General features: G+C 39.4%; 1 protein-coding gene across 2 annotated transcripts in view; it reads right to left on the bottom strand.

Moving 5' to 3' along the window:
• Positions 1-22,662, bottom strand: part of ZNF827 (zinc finger protein 827) — a 109,562-nt gene that overhangs the window by 17,335 nt on the left and 69,565 nt on the right. For both annotated transcript variants that reach the window (XM_076337112.1, XM_076337113.1), the window contains 3 exons: positions 21,736-21,984; positions 20,971-21,028; positions 16,315-16,418 (listed from right to left, as the gene is read on the bottom strand). In XM_076337112.1, the coding sequence (XP_076193227.1) occupies positions 16,315-16,418; positions 20,971-21,028; positions 21,736-21,984 (411 nt within the window). The remainder of the gene's footprint in view (positions 1-16,314; positions 16,419-20,970; positions 21,029-21,735; positions 21,985-22,662) is intronic.

Here is a 22,662-nt window from a genome sequence, read left to right as displayed (position 1 = left end):
AGGTGCTGATGAGTCTTAACAAGGAAGGTCAAAATTTATTCTCTCTCCATTCTGCTGGAAGTGTATGTCCTATTTATACTTTGGGTTATTCAGACAGTTTGACACCACACAGATGGTCAAGAAGAAATCGGGCAAGTAATTTCGAAAATGAAATGAACAGAAATCCTGTGAAGGGAGAAAACAGAGAGTGGTGATTAGACTATTTTCAATCAATCCTGTTTGCAAGCCAACTGCGATGAAGAAAACAAGTTAGATCTCTACAGGATGTGGTGACAGAATAGCCACCCAGGGTGAGGCTGAGAGCTAAGAGGGAGAGATGGCCAAACTCAGAACAGGAGGTGAATTGGGAAAAGGTAGATGATAGCTGATACAGAAGAAGAGGAAAGGAAGTGTGCAGTACCTCCCTCCTCATACTCCAGGGGTTAAAACTTGATGTGAAGAATACGAGATGCAGAAGGAAGCTCCCATGGGAGAATGCATCTCAAAAATTCCACCAAACCAGAAAATGAATAAACTGACCAAGAAACAGTGCTGGACAAGGTAACCAGGTTTCTATGAGCTCGTGGCAAGAGGATGAACACTACCAGTAGTGCAGATGTCCCACAGCAAGGCACCTCACTTTGCTCTGAAAGACTTAGGACGTTAAACAGTCATCCGATAACTTTTGGTTACTACCAGCCTGAAGTGGATTGCTGCCAGCCAGTCCTTTGCAATCTTTCAAGTACCCCACGTTTACCCAAGAGGTAAATATACTGTATGCAGCTCTATATGAATGTCACAAAGGCTTATTCCATTTGTAAGGTTATTTCTATTTTGTTATGTCTAAAAGACAAAAAGTTCAAGAAATTATTTATTCAGAAACAAGGTACTCAGGTCAGCCAATCATGCAAACATTGCTTTAAAAACATTTATTTGGTCAAAGAAATTTTCTTTCCTCCTTCTGTCTGCATTCATCTATGTTATTATAACATCTTCCTACTTTCTGCAGTGTCCCCATCATCAAAGATGCATTTTATTGCTTTGGAGCCTCCCGCTTACATGTTCATCTCTCACCTCTGGCAAGCACACTGTATTTAAAAATTGAGGACTCCTTTTGTGAAATATGTAATTAAGGCTCTGCTGCAAGCTTGTTTGCCAAAAGCCTGCAAAAGGCTCACAAGCTCAAAAATATATTGACTGTATGAAATTGCAGTGCTCCAAATACTATATATCTTACTCCCTTCCCAACTTACTTTCACAAAGGTTTTATTTGTAGCACCAGAATTCTTATTTCTAGTAGTCAGTTAAAATAAATGGTGGAATCCTTCCAGATACTGTAGTTCCCTAGTAAGATATGTCTTGCAACTTACCCAAGGTATCTGTGAACCTGAGTGGTCCTGCAGTCTTCATTTGTCACCACCAGCATCACAGCAACCTGTCTGGTCTTATTTTAGGATGTATCTTTTACTGTGAGCAGACTCATCCACTATTAGCCAGAGATAAGCAACTGCTTTTTTGGCATAAAAATTTTCTATATTCCCCACAAAAATAAAAAGAAGTAAAAAAACTTTTTTTTTTTAAACTCGAGCTTCAGCTGAAATTGCAAGCTGGTTTGCCTGACCCGTTTATGGTAGGTTTTTTTAATGCCTTTTTGGAGTTATTAAAAGCAGTTGGTGCTGTCCCCTCTAATACCAATTCAGGGGCATCTGTTCAGACAAACCCAGGTCCCCTTGTGTGTGTTGTGGGCTGGCCAGAGGTGAGCTTGCACCAGTCTGGGAGCCATCTAGCACTGGCAGCAGGGCCCTGTGCCCAAGCTAGCACGTTCGAAGCATGAACAAAGGAAGGGTCTATGTAGCCATGCTCTCAGTCACAACATGCGTCAGGTATGAGAAGTTATTCAGAGGGATTTAATAATACTCTAATAATAAAAAATAAAAATTAACAGAAAATTATTGCTCAAATAAAAGAACCTTAGTTCCACTTGTGAGGGGGACATGCACTTTTTGCTTTATAAGTCCTGAAAAACTGCACATAATCAGACAGTCTGAATGACAGAACAACTGCACAGAGGAAGCAGAGAAAGTCTCCCTGCTAAATAAAAAACTTTACCAACTAATGTTCTTATTTTTTTCTCAAATGCTTTTGCAAATATCTAACATTACTATGGAGTATGGTAAAAAGCAGTAATGTTACGATAATTTAAAATCCTTGATATGGAAGAAGATAGAACCCAAGTGATTTTATGTATCAGTAGCATGGTGCTTAAGTTGCTCTTTCTAAAAACATCAACCATGAAACCTGGAAATAATTCAATAAAGAGCGTGCATGACCCACAAAAAGAAACATTAATATTGTGCATGGAAGTATTCCAAATGCACAATGATAGGCAACAACACTTGAAAAGGTCACTGAGAAGTGATAAAGATGTTGGGGTTTGTGAAAAGAATAAAAACAAATAAAAGATGAACTTTAAAGATGCCTCCATAGAGGAACATGGGAAAACAGCGAAGCCCACTTCATTGCTGAGACTGAGCCCATTGCTCAAAAATGGAAAGTCAGAAGCAGGGTGAGAAAAACAAAGCCTGAGTCAGGGCAAAGACAAGGTAGGGACACATTGACTTCGAGACACAAGGCCCTTCCCCACCTTCTACCTTTGCGTCAAAACTAACACCTATTTTAACTTCACTTATACAACAGAAGACTTCTGAGTAAACAGTGAGGCTTATGATAACCTTCATCTGCATTATAAAGCTTTGAGATTTACTTGTATTGTCTGTATTAAGCTCAAAATGTAAGAAACAACCAAGAAGAGAGAAAATCCCCAGTTCAAAACTTAAATCGGTCTGTGTAAATTCTGTGCAAGGTGGCTGGAGTTGCAGATTTTTAAGGAACCATAAAGCTGCACTAAGGTTGCAGTCATTTCTTGAAAATTATTTTTACAACACGCACACTATGACATCAAATTGAGGATAACACTGGACAACACCCTCTGTTCCCCCCAACTTGTATTATCCACTGTACTGCTTTAGCATAAGGCAAAAACAGGATTGTCTTGGTGGTAACTTCATTCTTTACGCAATAAGAAAGATTAATTCCTGACATATGCAAAGGCCCTGAGCTGTGAATTTACTGGCCAAAAAGAAGTAGTCATGGAAGAGTCCCCCTGTAGCTCACTGCACAGGCTCCTGGAGGCTCCTCAATCATTCACAGTTATCACAGTGACGAAGGTCAGTTTGGTTTCATGACTATAGATGAAGTAATGCAATATGGCCCAGATAGAAACCAGTTTATTTTTTTCACCGAGGGAGTTGAGACATTGCAAGAAAGGGATAGGAAGCACCAACAAATCCACTCCCCCAAAAGTGTTTTTAAAAGCTTACCTGATCATTGTTGGCCAAGAGAACAATCAGGCATTTCAGTAACTATAGAGCTCCATCATCATAACTTTACTTTTTTCACTTGTCTAGAAATTATAGCTATTGTAAATAAAAGTTAAATTCTGCATCTGTTGTCAGAGAAAAACCTGATAATGTGCTCTCTATTATCTTTGCACAATATATTTTATTTCAATACAATGCTAGAATATCGTCCTGAAAATATCTTCATGATAACTGTAAGATGTGCCATAATGAATTTACATAAGCTTTCTCTAATTCAGTCCCAAGCAGGTGGTCCTCACATTTAGCTCAACCATTTACACTGCTTGTAACATTTATTTCAGGTGCTGCAACATTGAGCTCATATGAACTTATGAAAGTATAATTTGCTCCTATTGTTATTTTTACACCACAATTAATTAATTTCCATAATGCCAATAGGTTTCTACCCTTTTAATTTCTTTCCTCCAATTCTGCTTAAGACACACTTCCTAAGAAACCCTTTTAAAAATCACTCAGAGACATTTGTGCACATTCAGGACCATTATGGTGTACGTACAAATTTTCCTTTTTTTTTCTTTCGTTTTTGTCACTGTGCCAATTTCTTCTTGCAAGTCCACCTGAAATAGGGGCTTTTCTTTCATAGAGAGAAGGTAATAACACATCTAGGGCACTTTGCAGAGGCTAACACTAGTACTCCCCACCCAGAATTCAGATACAAATAAAGACAAACTGGCCTTTAGACTACATTTTTCTTTTCAGCCTTCTGCATCCTTTTTGGTGAAGCAAAAGCCTCTGTACTAGAGAAACTGTAAGCTGGTGACCAGAAACCTCAGTGGGGGAATGCAAAATAAATGCAGACTGAGTCCCTCTTCCTGAGCTGACTGAATGAACACAAAACTAGATGAAGGTATCTGCGGACATTCGGCCACATCTACCTTTCCATGTTTCAGCAAGCTGCCAGGGAAAGGCACCACCCTTCACAGTACGCAGTTGCTGCTGTAAAAGAAAACGTTCTTACTGCTTTTCTTGCAGATTCCCCAAGTGATAAGCAGTGGATCTGCCATTTCCTTGAAGCCCTTAACTCACTCCTTTAAGAGATTTACCTCTCTCCTTTCTCTCTCTTATCACAAGCACATGCATCTACCTACAAACCATCCTCTCCATCCTTCTGCACTACTCTCCCATCTGCCTTCTGCTCGGGTTGCATTTGCAGGGCACTAGTCAGCGCCACGACTGCCCCAAACTCGACTGAAACACCCAGCAACCAGTAGGGCAAATTTGTACCCTGATTGAAATCATGCCGTAGAAGAAAAAAAACTTCTCCTCAGCTTTGCTTAGATTATTTTTAAACAATGGCCGGTCGGTCGGTCTGTCTGTCTATCTATCTATCTCTGTCCAAATAGCCTGATGAATTTTGCATTTAATTTACTCTTAGGCAGACAAATATTATAGAAGACAACCTTGTACAAGATAAAATAGGTAAGGACTGCAGAGTCCCAAGGTAACTCTAAAAAGAAGTGTCAGGAATGATGTGTTCCTTTTGCAGAGCGAGAAAAGTAGTTTTAAAACCTGTCTTTCTATTTCATGTTGAGCTTGTATTTGGAAAAGTTTCATATTCAGGAAACAGTCTGACTCAATGCTGATGTTCACTTTTTTACAAAAGATCCAATATTAAGAAAGACAAAAGAGGATATGAAACTATAGATGGGTTTGAATAAGATGCAGAGTCAAAAACACAGCATGCTGAGTATTTATAAACCAAAAGCCTCATCTATCAAGTCTCTTTCAAGATGTTATTTAGTCACCATTATAGCTTTGCTACTGAATTTATATCACAGAATTAGAGCTGGAAGGGGCCTCAGGAGGCCATCTTGTCTCTCCCTCGCCCAGAGGCACACCGGCCACCCACCAAACATACCTGTCAGTCCCGACAGGTGCTTGTCTAACTTATTTTTTTAATGACCCTCCCGTGACAGAGGTTCCACAGCCTCCTGTGACAGCTGTGCCACTGCAAAACCACCCCACTGCTAGAAAGTTTTACTTGGTGTTTAACTTAAATCTCCGCTGCTGTCATTTAAGCCTGTTATTCCTTATTCTGCTCGTGTGAACATAGGCAAGGTTTACTCTTTTTCTCTCAAAGCTGTCATTTTACATATTTGAATACCATTATCATGTCTCCCCTCTTTTCTTCTCCAGACTAAACAAACACAAATTCTTCAACCTTTATGCACAGCTCATGTTTTCTAAACCTCTGACCACCGCTGTCCTCCACATTATTCTTGGATTACAGAGCCCAAAATTGAATTCAGGGCTCCAGCTGTAGAGCAGAATTACCACATGTGCCTTACAGACAACATTCCCGACATCTCAGCCGGATGTTTGCCCTTTCTGCAATGCGTACAATGTCAGCTCTACATACAGTGTCTGACCAAGACTAATCCAGATCCCTCCCCTAAGCTGCACTGCCTGGGCATTCATCCCTCCCCTTTCTTTGTGGCACTCATCATTCCCCCAGGCACAGAATTTTGTCCTCACTGAATTAGCTACTACTTTCCAGACTGTTTCTTCAATTCCTCAAGATACGACTGAACTCTAATTCTGTCCTCTGAAGTGCTTATAGCACGTCCACACATGGTGTCACCAGGACATTTAATAAACACGCTTTCTCTTCCATCATCCACAACATTAATAAAAGGACTGATTAATACCAGAGCAAGCACAGACCCTTGCAGAACCGCATGTGGTCCCTGGGGCTTGACAACTACACTTAACCACTTAATTATAGTTGTACCTACTCTCGGTTTCCCCGCTTACTATGACCATGTTGTGGGAGGCAGCGCCAAAAGCCTCACTCAACTCAAGAGGTCATGTTTCTTTAAGGACCTGACAACAACTTTGTTAGGCTTCTTTCCATACAAATCTCCAAGTTGGTTACAGTTGTCCTTCCTGAAGCCAACTGCTGTTATTTTGCTGTTTTATCTTCTTCCTTTCCCAAAACCCACATTCTATTGCTTCATGGTCATTCTTCACCAAGTTGCCTTCTGTCACCTGCATCAAAACACAGGTCCCAAGAACTTGCCGGACAGCCTTGTGTTGTCCTGAATTCACTTGCCAGCACAAGACAAGGTAGGCAGAATCCCACATTTCTCATTCTGTACTGAGTGTAGCTGCTCAGGAAGCCCTTCTCGAATTTGACCTCCACTTGTGTTACATCTTTATTTAAAAATATTGATAGCGACAATTATTTTACTTTTTAAAAAAACACTTGCTGTTGAATAACTATTAGAGACTCAGAAAACACAACAAAAAATGATAAGAGATGCCAAAACCTGCCCTGTTTGAAAGGGTAAAAAAACCCAATTGCTAAGTTTTATTTTTCCTTGTGGGACAAAACAGTTACCTTTGGCCATTTTGCTTTGGATTTGATGTTGGTGATATTTCTTAACAGCTTTTGGGTTGCTGGGTCTAATGAATAGGGTCTAGTTTGGGTTTATTCTGAATGAAACCAGAAGGTATTTGTTCTGATTGAAATTACTTTGTTCTTCTGTCCTTTACCATGAGGTTGATCTTGCTTCAGGAGGAACAAACATAAAAGGGAAATTAAATAAAAATAAATATTTTTGCCTGTACGAGAAGACTGCACAGTATTAGAGGGGAAAAAAGTTATCCTGTATAATGGCAGCCCATAATAAAACAAGGATCACAAATTTTCAGATAGATGTCAAGTGCCTTTCAAGACAGCCATTAGACATGGACCTGAATGTGTATCTTTCTGCTTGTCTATTTTAATTAACACCTTTCATCTTGAAGGTCCTGTAAATAATTGGCAAAATAATTAGTGCAGTGACTTCACAAGGAAAAGAAGTAAACTCTATATGCTCATAACAATTCATGCAAAGTCCTGCTATTTAGCATGTGTTGTACTGAGAGAGTGACTGGCCAATTCACCAGGAGTTTCATGTGTTCCTCAGAAGGATCTGATCACATTCCCCTTAGTTGCTGTGGGAATGGCCAATAAATACTCGTTGTTGAGAAAAATTAAAACATAAAACTATGCACATGCTGCACACTTCACTTGTCCTATTTTAGCCAAAGAATGCACCATGCATGTTTGAGCAAGAGACAATTTGCTGATTTGAAATGGTCTGTTCTGCAGAATAATATTTTCAGTTCTGAAAGGGACTTTGCTAGTTATGAAGATTGTGTGGCTGCTGACGACATAGTCACTATTACTGTATCACAGATCTGCAACACACATGCACTAGATGCAAACCTGTTTGGCAGCAGATGCAGAAAAAGCTTCAAGGGCAATGTAATGCTGTAATCAGTTGCAGCCGCGTTGGTTATGATCCCATTAAATGAACCAGAAATTTGGAACCCTCTGCTCAATGACTGTAGTGCAAAGCGTTGTCAAGGCAGCTGGGTGCATAGCAAAAGAAGGCTGCACCCAGGCAGACAATCATGGGAATCTGAAGACATGATGCGATAGATAAAAAACATGCTAGAGCCAGAACCACTGTCACACAGTTTAGCACTGAATTATGTTGAACAAATTCTGCAAAATCTGTCTTGCTTTGGAGAACTATGCCAAGCACAGCCCACTTCTATAGCAGTCCAACTATCTCACCTTCCTAGAATCACTTTCCACAACTTGCCAGCTATCTGTGTCTTGCTATCAGACTTCAGAGAGCAACCATGAGGGCTGACAGTCCCTAGCCTTCTAGAGAGTGCAAAGACAGAGGGTGTACACCGGTCAATGTGTACTCAAAAGACATTCTTTTTGTATGAAGAATTAAAGTAAAATGCATGTTGGAGATAAGGAACTAAAATCAGTTACTCAAATCAATCTGCCACTCTGTCACAAAAATTTTCCTACCATCTATGAAACCGTCATACAGGTTGGATTTGTTGGAGGGATCTCTCCAGCATTCTTTTTCATGTATCTGCATGGATTTTTATACAAACATGCACATGCACGTACAAAAAGAAGAGTATCTGGTTGAATCTCACCCCAGACAGGTACCGGAAGAGGAATAAAATTAAATGCACATTTCACAGAAATACTGAGATAGAAATGAACAACAGGACCAAGTGCCTGATGAAGCATGCCTTGCACAGTGAATTAAGTGCCACTCTACACTTTTCCACCCTGCCAGGAAGCCAATAGGGGTCAGGCACTCTCATCATCGAGAAACTGAAGGGGATATCTAATGTCCTGGGTAGGCAGAGCTCATAACTCACACCAAAACTGAAAGCAAATAAAATGACCATAAGCCCTAATAATGGGGTAAAGCAGGGGGAAAAAAATGCACTACACATAAGTCAATTCACATGCACGTGCATTCCCTCTGCAACTATACTGGCAATAAAAACTGCTGTTCCATCACAGGGACAGAAACTGCTGCCAGGATCTTGAAATATTCTTTTAGACTTTCAAAGAAGTCTGAAGTCTGGCAAATATGATTAAGGGATTGGAGCATCTCTCTGTGCTGGTTTTGGCTGGGATAGAGTTAACTTTTTCCATAGTAGCTAGTATGGGGCTGTGTTTTGGGTTTGTGCTGGAAACCGTGTTGGTAACACAGGGATGTTTTCGTTACTGCTGAGCAGTGCTGACACAGAGTCAAGGCCTTTTCTGCCTCTCACCCCACCCCACCAGCGAGTAGGCTGGGGGTGCACAAGAAGTTGGGAGGGGACACAGCCGGGGCAGCTGACCCCAACTGACCAAAGGGATATTCCACACCATATGGCGTCATGCTCAGCATATAAAGCTGGGGGAAGAGGAAGGAAGGGAGGGGATGTTCAGAATGATGGCGTTTGTCTTCCCAAGTAACCGTTACGCATGATGGAGCCCTACTTTCCTGGGGATGGCTGAACACCTGTCTGCCGATGGGAAGTAGTGAATGAATTCCTTGTTTTGCTTTGCTTGCGTGCGCGGCTTTTGCTTTACCTATTAAACTGTCTTTATCTCAACCCACCAGTTTTCTCACTTTCACTCTTCTGATTCTCTCCCCCATCCCACTGTCAGGGGAGTGAGTGAGTGGCTGTGTGGTGCTTAGTTGCTGGCTGGGGTTAAACCACGACACTGTCATAGAAGGAGAGCCTGAGAGAGCTAGGACTGTTCAGCCTGGAGAAGAGAAGGCTTGGTAGGATCTTTCCAATCTGTATAAATACCTGATGGGAGGGAATAAGAAGATGAAGCCAGGCTGTCCTCAGTGATGCCCAGTGGAGAGGAGGCACGGGCACAAATTAAAACACAGGAAATTCCATTTAAACATAAGAAAACACTTTTTTTTTTTTTTTACTGTGAGCATGGTCAAACACTGGCACAGGTTGCCCAGAGATTGCCCAGAGAGTCTCCATCCCTGGAGATATTCAAAACCTGACTGGACACAGTCCTGAGCAACAAGCTGACTCTGCTCTGAGGAAAGGGGTGGAACTAGACTTCCTACCTCAACCATTCTGTGATTCTCTCAAAAATAATAACCCACATGTTCTGCTATCCTGAATGAATTAGAAATCAATTACTTGTAATTCTGTTCTTAACCCCTAGCTTTCCTTTACAAATTCTAACATTTAGGACTGTGAAGAAAGCCTTCCTAAGGTAAACAGAGGATTACCCACAATGTGAAGTTAGAGGCTTTTTGGCAGATGTAAGCAAACAACCACCATAAGAAGGTGTGAATTGTTCTAATTAACTCCATGGGTACACAGCTGGGAAGCTATACAAGGGCAATTTAAATGCCAACATTTCATCGCTGATCACTTCAGCAGAAATCCTCAGGGCTTGTGCGTTTCACAGTCCCCTAAGGCTTAAGGACATTTTCCAGGGTGACAGAAGTGCCAACAGTCCCCTACACAGAAATCAAACCCTCAAGGTGTCCCTTCATTTCTGCAGTGCAGTTACAGTGGTCTCAGGGACAATGTAAGATAAGTTAAAAGTAGGAAGTCTGGCAGCAGGTTAAAAGAGACCAAGAAGGAAAACTGTCACTGGCAACTTGTGAAGAAATGGAAACTATAGTCGGAGTCACTCTAACCTCATATCCAATATATTAAAGTCCTGACTTTCTTAATTAACCTAGTGATGACCCAAAATTCAGAGCTGGTTGCTGTAGATTGTTGCAGAAGTTTAGTTTGCTGCAGAGCACTGGATACCAGAATTAAGCACAAATACTGCCGGAAAATAGTGCGTATGAATAAGCACGTCTGCAGGTTGGACCAAAAGAGCTCATGCTATCTACTTTCTAGATGCTTTAAGCCACACAAAATTACAACATCAAGAGGTATATTGACCTTAAAGTGTCTTTAAAAAAGGATTAGGAAGAAAGACACATGCAAAATACTTCATACTGAAGAATGTGGTATCTGTGCAACATGAACAGCTTGATTATTTATCACGTTCAAGTTAAAACTCTAAACCCTCGGGAGGTATTTTTCAACTACAGTCACAGAAGAAAGTAAACAAGATTAAGTGTGGTCACAGCCACGTCAATCTCACACAAATGCTGAAATTTCACACGGCTGAAAGATATGGCCTTGCCTTCACCCTGCTCACATCCCCACATTCCCACAAACTATTAGGAAAAAAGGGAGATTAGTTCACTACTTCCCCTGATATGGCTTACAACGTGGCCACACAAATGTTAGTACTGCTGTGTTGGAGAACGTGCAAAGATGACGCCCAGGGAACAGGCAGATTTTCCCCTTTAAGTATATTAAAGTTACAGTGGAATTACTGCTTTAGAGAAAAGAAGTAGAAGGAGGGTGTGAGCATGAACAGTAACAGGAGAAACCTGTACATCTCCTGAAGAGTCCTGTAGTTCCAAACATACGGGAATCTTTGTTACACATATTACCTTAGTTCAATAAACATAAATATGGGATAATGCCACTAATTACATCACCAATAAAAATACAACTGACAGTACCAAAATCCAAAATTTTTGCACTATGTTTCCACTTCTCCACTGAACTAAGTATCATGCTACTGATTCAATATTGGCTTCTGGACATTTCTGAAGAGGAAGCATGGCCTATCTGTCATCTTACAGGCCAGTAAAGAGTGTGGAGACACAGTGACAGAAGAGGCTCTGATGCATTTTCAAAAAGGTACTTGAGGACAGAAGCTTTATTGGCTTTATTTCATTGAAATAAATAACACCAGTAAATTTAGCTCTGGCACCAATGGACAAAATTAAAAAAGCCAGGGCTATTCATGGACTACAACTCCCCAAAACCTACATCCTCCAGTTACAAAAGTCTATTTTAGCCATGTGAAATTCACTTACCACAATCAAAATTACAGTTTTGCAAGTAGTAGTAAATTTTCACAAAAAGATGGAGTGGTTTTTGTTTTTTTTTTTTTAAATTTAATCTTCTACAGATGAGATTGTTCCAATATTTGGCACTGTCAATGTAAATGAAGGAGAATACCAGGTCCTTGGTGAATAGGAGAGAAAATAATGAAATATTATTATACTACACACAGATATACATGGAGAAAAAATACTCCCAAAAACCCATGGCTGGAGCCTTTGCCAATATTAATGAACTGACCGGAAAAGGAATAGTGAATATCACTCATCTGGATTTCATGAAGGCAGGTTTGATTTACAGAATGAGTCAGTGAGATAGTGGAAAACTATTAAAACACATTAAAGATTGGCTAAGGGTCAGGAACATCAGCGTAAGATCAAGTTTTTAATTTATCTAGCGATCTGGACTGAACTATATAGTCTGACATAAAACTAAACTCTATTCTGTCAAAAGAAGAGTCTTATAAAACAGAAGATAAAAATGCCCTTTTAAAGTGACTTTTTGAAATGAAAATTTTCATTTCTTCTCCCTACCTTTTGCTAGGCCAAAAAAGGTCATTTTGCTATTCTTACAGGGCAAAGCTGAAATTATTGAATTGTTTTGGATATGACTTTGTATTAGATATGACTTTGATACTATGGTAATTTTTGAGCGAAGTGTGTTTGACTGATGTGGACATCAATACTATTTTATTTTATTTCCATTTTTGAGTAAAAATTAGCTTATTTGGACAGTAATAGTAACACAGAAAAGTGTAACATAACTACAACTAACTTTGTATGGTTATTAACATACAAAATACCTTAAAAAGGAAGGTAAGTACTTCCCCAAATCTATCCAATACTTTTGAACTACATACTATAGGAAACTAATTTCTTCCCTTCTCAGAATATTAAGAATTCACCACAGATTATCAGGGTGTTACCATGACTTCTGCAGGGCTGTTGAGTCCCCTTCTGACAGCTGTTGGGAGATTTCATTGTCATTTCCTGGGGTACCAGATTTAAAAGCTGCTGCATGAGAATCACTTCTCCTGCCTGTGATACTGCTGCTGATCAGGATTACTTCACCTTTATTTCAGGCCAAATCCATTGCTATGTTGTTATTTATTTAGGGTTTTTTTTCCTCCAGTAAATGCCCTGATCAGTGCATCGCTCTCACACATCTTTTAATACAACTTTCCTAATGATTTCATACTCCTTGGGGATCTTATATACTCAATGCCCTACAAAGAGTGCTCTTCCTCTTAAATACCTGATCTTGCAATTTTCTTACAAACTGTCTACAAAGAGAAGTGGTTTGCGCTGAGGAGGCCACTAAGCTGAAGTCACAAGGACTGAACTTTGGACCAACCGTACTTAAAAATCCTCTTTAATAGCTTCAACACAAGAAAACCCAGCATTGTATTAATGAAAGGGATATCATCAATATGCAGAAATTTCAGAGTATTAAAGAAATAATCTTGAGAGCTAGAGTAACAAGTGAAACAATTCAAATTACAAGGTCATATGCCTAGAAAGTAGGAACAAGAATTTCAGTTACATGCTGAAATCATCAGCTGAAACTGTAAAGGAAAAGAAAAACATGTTACTATTCGATTAGCAAACGAACTGAGAGTCATCACCGTGTTGTAGTTACAAAGACTGTGATTAATCAGGAGAGGCTTTGCCAATATACATATAGAAGATTGCATGCCACTGAAAAAGTCATTGGTAAGACCTCCTGTAAAACAGCATATATAGTTCTTACTACTCATATTTGCAGAAATTAATTTCCCTAAACAAAGGCAGAAAAAGGCTATGATGTCGGTCAGGAAATGGAAACCCTATCATAATAAAGACACTAAAAGACGTTGGCTGGCTTACTTTTCCAAAATGAAGACAGGATTAAGGGGATGTAAGATGGCACATCAGATGGTGAACATCACGGGGAGAAGAATTATTAAAGTTGAAGGACAGCCTTGGTGAAACAACAGAAGTAGAACTTGCTGTGAATAAATTCAAGCTGAAAAGAGAGTGGTCCCAGCCCTTCAAAGGGGTGAGCTTCTGAAACAGTGTCCTCAAGCAAATAATAAGGACGACAGGTTTAAGATGGATCTTGATAACGAATAAGATTACATAATGTCGTTACCTATTACAGAAAAGAATTTAATTTGACACATGAGATATCTTACTGTCCTATGTTCCTGTCACTTTTCCCAATTCCCCTGCAGCTAGGGTGCCAAGAAGCCTGCAGACAGAAAGTTGGCAGGAGTCTGGGAATACAACCACCCATATTGGTGCTCTCTTGGAAAGAAGCACTATGTACATGGGGTTCCACCAAGGCCTCCCAGACCAGCTGGCAGCGAAGGCTTCCTCATGCCACTCTGCCTGCCCGAGTCAAGCCTGGTCGCAGAGAGCCAGCACAGAGCAGCAGCTCAGACCCCACGCTTGTTCATCAGCCTCTGCTAGCTGTGGTGACAGTGGCACAGTTGCATTTTTGGATATGGGCACTGCTTAATAAACACTCTTGGCCATTAGCAGTTAATCTGCTTGGATTTTAGTTGATGACTTGAAAATAACACTGGACTGGGAATTTCCTGTCATTTTCTTATGCTGTTCTTTTCTACCTCTAACTATCCTGTTTCAGGAATGAAGTAACCCAAAACAAATCTCAAATGAAGGCATACATACCATTTATCCATGGGACACCACATACACATTTCCACAGCATTTTCTGTTACATCCTGTTGGTCTTTACAGTGGTTTGTTACTGTTCCTTTATGCTACTCTCTGCAGGGATAAAGTTTCTTCTGAGCTATCCATAGCACTACATAGACTATTTCTTCTTGCAAGGCTGAAAACTAGTAGGAAATCTACCTGTGGGTATTCTGCTGTTCTTTCACATGAATATCACATTTGTAATTGATTAAAAATTTAAATCACATTCCTGGTGCTACTGTGAAGTTGCACTTCAGGTCCAAGAATTTATTATGAAGCTGTGAGAAATCAACATATTTGGAATGATAGTGTTGTTCCAAAAATAAAAATGAAGAAGAAACTGGCATTTTTGATTTTCAGTATACATGCTGCTATTACATATCAGAGTCTTATAATCACAGAACAATATGTATTATAATACACAGACCTATCAAGGTAATACTGATACTCCATAAAGCAGAATATGGGGCAAGCATAAACATACAAAACCCAGTTCCTCAGAAGCCATTCTAACACTGTCCTAACCAACTAGATACTTTACATCTTTTAAGCAGAAGATTAAACATGTCACCAAAACCCACCCACAGTTTTAGTGGCCTCACTTAAAATGAAGTCTTACTGAGAATTAAAATTCTTATACATTCATCTTGGTATGATGTAAGAGTATTGCTGCTAGAGGCCATGCCCTCTGAGGTATCAAGCACTGCCTGAGGAGTCTAAGAGTTCTCGTCTTTCATCTGAGTATATGAATATTCCATGTTATGCCAAGGTCAAAAGCCAGGATTGAAGTGCTAACCTGGTTTACATTTTAATACTTAAAAGCACTACACCTGATCTGGTTCTCCTTGCCCCCAGTTACAAAATCCACTACCTTCCCTGCAAAAGTGCAGCCGAGGCTAGCCTGAAGACCCTTGTCCTTATGCTACAAATTTTCTTCTTCCTGCTATGCATATTTACCCTCAGACAACATCTAGCTCTTAACCTCATCTGCCACTTCACAAGCTGTCAAATGACTATTCAAGCATTAAAAAAAATGAAGGGTCTGTTAAGTTGTAAATTAAATGACAGTCTATAGCTGAAAATTAGCAGTAACGTGCCCAAAACTTTATTGATTGCTAAGAAAAGGTGAACAACCCCCCCTATGGCTGGCTGTGTAATTACTGACCTTTAGAACCCAAGAGCTATTAATTTAAGAACAGATAGCAGTGAACTAGCAAACAAGTTACTTTGCAACAGGACAGTAAAGGCACATATCAAGTTTTTGCATGTGTTCAGTGCCACCTTGAATAGTATTGTTACCTGCCTATATTTTCCATTTTAATGCAGAATATAACCCAAGTTACATCTGGACATAAAATGCCTGTCAACTAGTTCAGAAGATCAGTGGGAATGTACCCACAGATACTGAGGCCTTTCAGTGGGAATGTACCCACAGATACTGAGGCCTTTCAGTATGTTTTAAGAACTCCACATCCTTCCAAAAATGTTTCTAAATTCTGTTAAAGGCAGGAAATTGTATTGCCAAACTCAGCCACTCTGATACATGTACTACAAATATTTAATTTGTACTCTCAGAGATGGAGGTGGAAATGGCCAGTAACAGGACAATAGCAGACAGTAATCCGACATTGGTAAAGTTCCTTTACATATTGGAGACACAAAAAAACCCCACCTCTGTTAATACTGCTGAATTTAGTCTATAACACACTCTTGTACGATTCAGGGAAATAGTAGTTTAAAGACTATTAATACAAATGCTTCAGCAATAATTAACTTTTTTTCTTTTTATTCTTAATAATAAGCACTTATTGCCATGGAGAGATAGTTGCCTTTTGACAAAGCAAACTACATTTTAAAAGCATTGGTCAGGTGGTGGAGTTTACAGTAAGAAAATTTTAAAAAGATATATTAACTGGAAGTAATGAAAGAAAAAGGTATCTGACCTGGTGCAGATGACCTTCCATGAAGAGTAGTTTCATTAGGCAGGAGATCTTTTGAGTTGGAAGTGAATGGTGATTGTCTAAATGTGTCTTCAGAAAAGAAGGGGCTATAGAAAAAAAGACAGATGTCTTTTTGTAAACAAAATAGCAGTTAACAGAAGAAGTAAATACGATTTTTGACCCTAACATCTTAATATTATAACAAATACCATCTTGTTAAAAGCCCTGTTTCATTTACAGAATTAATGCTGAAAGATATGCAGACCATGAGGCAAGGTGTGGAGAAGAGGCATGCTTTGGTAAAGTTGCATCTCAGAGCGAAAACTGAAGTCCTCCCAAAGGGCTTTTAAGTACATTTCAACATCTCAGATTTGCTATATCAGAATACAACATGGATCATTAAAATTAATGCTTCAAAAATTTGTATTCTACTGTCATATCTGGAGAGGGCAATCAGGAAAGGTGGAAAATATTTAATAATCTGAGGTATATAGTAATTATTTTTAAAACAAAACTTTTCAAATTTTAGGTTAAGATGCTGAATAGTTCTTTTTTGACACGGCATTCCACGGAATGAAATTAACTCCATGAGTTTGATTTTTATAGCAGGAAACAATTTGTATAAGCTAACTGAATGGTTTCTTTCCAAAAAGTATTAAGTGCAAAAATTATCAGCTACTTGACTCCAAAAAGCATAGCAAGCTTTGGTTCTAATTAACAGGCAGTAAAAAAGTCAATTTCAATTGTGAATCAGCATTTCTGTCAAAGTATTTTGTTTTCTGCTCAATTAAAGATCATAACAGAAACAAGAATTCCTTGTCTATAGTACAGACAGACATCAGTAAGAGGTACATAAAAAAATTCAAAATGGAAAAGGACAGTCTTTCTTGGAAAACTGTTTTCTAAGGCACTGTATTCCATCTGCATGCAAACTATCAATTTCTTCTAAGCAAACTGAGAATTACATTAAATCTGATCTCTCTCATACTGAGAATCCTTAACAGGCTGGTGTATAGTAGGTGTTTTAAAGGTGCAGGACAGGAGGCCAGCTCATTTCTGCAGCCTGTTCTTATTCAGTAATAAAATCCAAGAACCTTTTCAGGATAAGGAACGTAGTATGAGGTCTTATGAAGCATTGCACAGCAGGTAGTCCAGACCCAGAAAGTATGTGCCAGCAGCACCAACTAAGTTGACCCTACCAGTCCAGATACCCAAGGTGTCAATTTAAACAATGGCACTTGCGTAAGTTTTCCCTCATACAGTTTTTCTGCAGGGAGTGAACGAGGTGTTCTCCACTGAGTCACTTGTATTCTTAGTCAGATCTCTTCTGCCTTTGGGAAACTTTTTGATAATTATTTAACTTAGTCATGTACAACACTTTCAGCAATCACATTATTTACTTTCTCATTAAGTTTTTTGGCCATTATTCATTATGTGCTGTTCCATATGTGACAATGAATGGGATATTTTGGTGTTTCTACAAAAATTTGAACATAACCATAAACACAGTCAACATTAGGTTGTGCCGAAGGGTAAGGCATGAAGCTGCCCCACACCTGAACAGTTCAGTGTTTGCAGATAGCTAAACAATGCATAATACTCAAGAAAACAAGTGATCAGGATAAAGCAAAACAGCTCCAGCCCACATGTGCAAAATTTAACTTTTTCCAAGACTCACACTCCCACTCAGGGGTGACATAATATAAAACAGACTGACACTGTGTGAAAATATGGCATCATTTATTGCAACATTCCTCTCACTGGTTTAATAATGATTTGAAAGCAAAACACCAATAAAAAAAGTTTTATTACTGTTGTAAGTCTTCAAAATCTTGTAATCCGCTCAGGTTTCCATGTTGGCCTGCCTGCTTGTGCCTTAGATTCAGTCACGGGACACTGCTCATTGCTGGTTCTAAGCAAAATGGGTGATGCAGAGCTTATCTATTTCAGGCTAGGCCATATATCATGAGCAGGTTGCTGTTTGAAGACTGCATCATGTTGTGTCCCAAGGATTTCCCTCTCCGCCATTGGCCTCCAGTGAATTACAGAACCATCCTTGGATACCTCTTTTCTGCCTTCCTCTAGAATGACAGCTGAGTCTCTTCAGTGTCGACCCTATTATTATTTTTATTTCAGCAGATATGTCCTCCAATTTTCAGTGCAAAGTATGGAGTGAGGAGCTCCTGCTTCATAGTAAGAAACTACATAAATTGTTCTCAATCACTGTGCAAAGTCCCTTCTGATGAAGATTAAGCTTTAGGATTTTTTTTTTCTGGCTGCACTTTTCCAGTTTTATGGCTACACAGTTCTCTAGATGAAAGAAACTTATCTTGGCATCTTACGCTGGCGTACTCACTTCCAGATCATTTGCTTCTCCACTTTCTGTCTTCATATCACAGATGGCAGGCTCTACCATCTCACTCAGCCACTGAACTGTGAGGAATCCTTGCCAGTTTCAGCTGCTTAAGCAAAGTCATATGGAAGAATATGCTCACAAAGTCCAGGAATACTCACAGGAGGAATAGCAACAGATAGGCGACAGTTAGAAATGTTAATATGGAATAAGACAGCAAAAAGTGCTTGTGTACCCCATCTTGCTGGGCTTTGCCGATTTAAGACTCTCGCCAACGACACAGCTTAATCTCTCTGCTCCCCAGCTACTCACAGGTGGACAACACTGACCTCACCTTGGGTCTCTGCAGCTGTCAGCAAACTTCACATAACAATAGTGATTCAAACGCCTTTCTGTCATTACTCCAGATGTAGGTTGGTGAGCCAAACTGCAACACCACATGTTTTCTTAACACAGTCTGAGTGCCTCTATCCTCCACTGGCTGCTCCATCACATTCTCTTTTTGAGAAGGCGTCATACCCTTACCAGTAAAGACTTCCAGCTGTTTGTTTGGTTTTGGGTGGGGGTTTTTTGGCAAGGTCTTTCAAGTCAATCTGTTTGAACTCGCAGGATTTAGTAGATTGACTCACTTCCCCTTAAGAAGCTCTTCTCATTCATGTCTTCTTCTGTTGATAGATAGGTAAGATAAGAAAAGCACCCAGAAGAATTGAATCAGGCACTCAGCATTTCATGCCCTAATGGGTAACAGCCATTATCAAGACTTCTCAGTAAAACTCAGTGCAAGTTTGACAACAGCCAACTGTGCTACCCTCTTAAAAGTTGGCAGCCAGAAGAAGGGGAAGTTATCTTTGAACTGTCCTCAACCTTTCCAGTTTGAATTATCTTTGATAGATCCAAAAGTAGCTCTGGATTCTCACACCAGTCCTGCCGGTAACATCATGAGACACTGAAATCTATTTTCAACTGACTATTTGTCACTCCCTCCCTGCTATGCACACTGGACGGTTAATGAGTAGTTGGACAATATGTGCATTTGTCTCCATAAGTATCTCTCAGGCTTATGCTTTTTAAGTAGTCACAGGAAGGCTATGCAGGCTGCATATCCCATAAATTCCCAAACTAGCAAATATAGGAAGCATTCACAGTAGCCAGAAGTTAAAAGCTCAATTTAATTATCTTTCAACTTGTAACATCAAAAAGTCCCTAATGTACATTTACTGAGCTGGTCAGTTCATTAAAACCAAATTATTTATATATTACACTGACCATGAATGAATGGGATAGGCCTAGGAATTTAAGAACAACATATTTTAGAGATGTTTTCTTCTGCAGCTGAAATGCTTTTCAATTTCTGTCTGGACAAAGTTGTCTTAGTTAGCAGGCACTGAACACGCTGGGAACTTCTGTAGAAGGGGCTGCAGAGGCACCCAAGGTCTTACTCTATCTTTGAAGGAACTCTTCGTCACTTCAGTGTGCTCAGTCTCCAACCCATCAACACTGATTAGGGAACTTTCAGGTAGGAAATAAATGTACCCTTGCCAATTCCTGCCTACTCCTTACCATAGGCTTCTAAGCTTTTACCAATTCTAGCTACCACTTGTTACATAAGAGCTTTGAATTTTCCCACAGGGACACCTCACTTCGCTGCTCATGTATACGTAAACAACTCATGGGCTTGTTCCCAGCCACAATACCGTAAAGTGCATATTTCTTTAACAGCATGTGCTATAATTGAATCATAATTTAATTCCTGGATAATTTCATTTATTGTATTAATGTGACTGTAATCTTTAACAAATGTTTCATTAGCATTGTCTTACAGTCTGACTTTTAAAAATTCATCTCTAGAAGGCATTGAGATCATAGAAATACTAAACTGAAATTTTATTAAAGAAATACAAGTTTGACAGAAGACTGAATCAAAATCATCTCTTCTTACATTGGTCCATGTCTTAAAATCCAGTTGTCGGCCTGTTCTTCCCTCAAGCACTGCATGTACTATGCAGTTTCTTTTAAGTTTCAGTTTTTGTAGAAAAAAATAGAAAAAATAATTCTTAAAATGATGTGTGAATACTTGATCAGAGGAGAACAGTCATTTTGGCCCAAAGGCCTTTTGCTCATGAACTCTAAGCAATCAGATCTATATGTGTAATTTTTCAGATATAGGTTACATTACTCATGAAAATATCTAACACTTGTAATATCAGGTCACATTTGCAGGAGACAGACACATTTGAGTTCACAAGGCAAAATGAAGCAATGCCATTTACACTATAGCTTTGCAGATAACAACAGACTGTACTTACCTGGCTGTAGTTCTGATGGCGTTATCTTTATTGTGGTTGTGCTCTTTGCTCACCTTTTCTGCAGAGGAACATACATGGGTTTTTTTGTGATTAGCATATATCATATTTTCCCTATCAGGTTTTATTCAGTAGAACTATTTTAATGCTTTCTGATAACAGCATAATCCAGAGTAATTTAGGGTAAATGGTAACAGCATGATTAGAGAATGGGCATGACTTTATTTAAACTAACACCCAACAAAATTTTTTCAGCTTCATATTTCGGTGTTAGTGCTCCATGCAAAGCGTGCAATACAAGCATTCATTAAACACAGTGCTGATATCACTGCCATTATGTAATAGCTGAGGTTCATCTTCTTTGTCCAGAGAAATGGACGGTGCAGCCCCAGGAGCACTGCATGCTGCAGCCACTGGCCACTTATGCCAGTAACTGCCATCTATAGGTTCCCCTATACTCCAAAGCCTGGATCAGCCAGTTGTCACAAATTATTTAATTAGCTTTCAAAAATACAGGAGTTGAACTCCGGCTTTTCCAATTCAGTTCAAATATTGTGAACCTGACCTGACTGTCACAGTGCTCTAAAGCATATGCTAACTATGAGGGACTTTTGGCAAGGCTTTTGCATTTCAAATGTGAGGGTAGGAGGGCTCTAACTCCTATTATTTTTCAGCCTTAGCAATCTCACACTTTCATAGCACCTTAATGATTATACACAATCTTTTTGTTCTTTAAATTCAACTATCGACTATTTCCACTGCTTTTACCTGATAACTGGAAGAGCAGCTCAGATGCCATCTTCACTGATATATCTTGGCTGAATAGATTTCTTTCTGGGAGCACACGACCTTCTGGTGCCTTCTGTATGTGTTCACTAATGTCTCGCCCTAATAAAGTGCTGTAGCCAACATTTTGGTTGGGTTGGCTGGGTGACACTGAAGCCTGCGAATCATGAATGTCAACTTCCATTGGTTCTTCCTTTATCTTTACCATCTGGGTTTCTTTGTAACTCTCAGCTGCAAATATGTATTTAAAAAAATAAACAACCGCCACAATTATTTAATTAGGCTACAATTTTTCAGAGTACTCAAAGCAGGAATCACAATTTACAAAGTTATAATTTGTATACCGTATCACTGCAAATGGTAAGTAAAGCAAGCAGCTGACTGCTACAGTATTCTTCTGGGGTTATAAATAGAAGCAATCTCTTGAAAATAATTCTTCAAACTAGAGAGCAGAAAACAGTTGCATATTGGTAAATATGAGAGTTATATCATTTTCTATGAATACTGGGTGATCATACACCAGTTAGTGAAGGTTTGTTTTTATTTATTAAATGAAGTTGCAACTACACACCAGCTCTCCAAAGGCGGGTGCTGAAGACCTCTTACAAACTCTAAATTACTCTTTATCAGCAGAAGTACTAGCAGAGTCAGTCAGAAGTAGTGGTATAGGGATAGGGGTGGAGGAGGAAACCTCATCTGCTCCTCTTCTGCTCTCTCTCTCTTTTATGGAAAATTCCAGACAACTATGTGAAGAACTGGTTTGTTATACCTGCATATGCTTTCAAGATGAGAGGCGTATTCTGGGGCCCATACTTCTCTAAAGTCTGATTTTGTAACAAGCATAGATATTCCCTCATACATTACAAGATCCAATAACCCTAATGACCAGTTTCCATAAGCCCATATCCT

The sequence above is a fragment of the Aptenodytes patagonicus genome, chromosome 4, assembly GCF_965638725.1.
Source record: "Aptenodytes patagonicus chromosome 4, bAptPat1.pri.cur, whole genome shotgun sequence".
In the NCBI taxonomy this organism is placed as follows: domain Eukaryota; kingdom Metazoa; phylum Chordata; class Aves; order Sphenisciformes; family Spheniscidae; genus Aptenodytes; species Aptenodytes patagonicus.
Note: the sequence above shows the minus strand (reverse complement) of the source record. Positions and strands in the feature narration are given on the sequence as shown.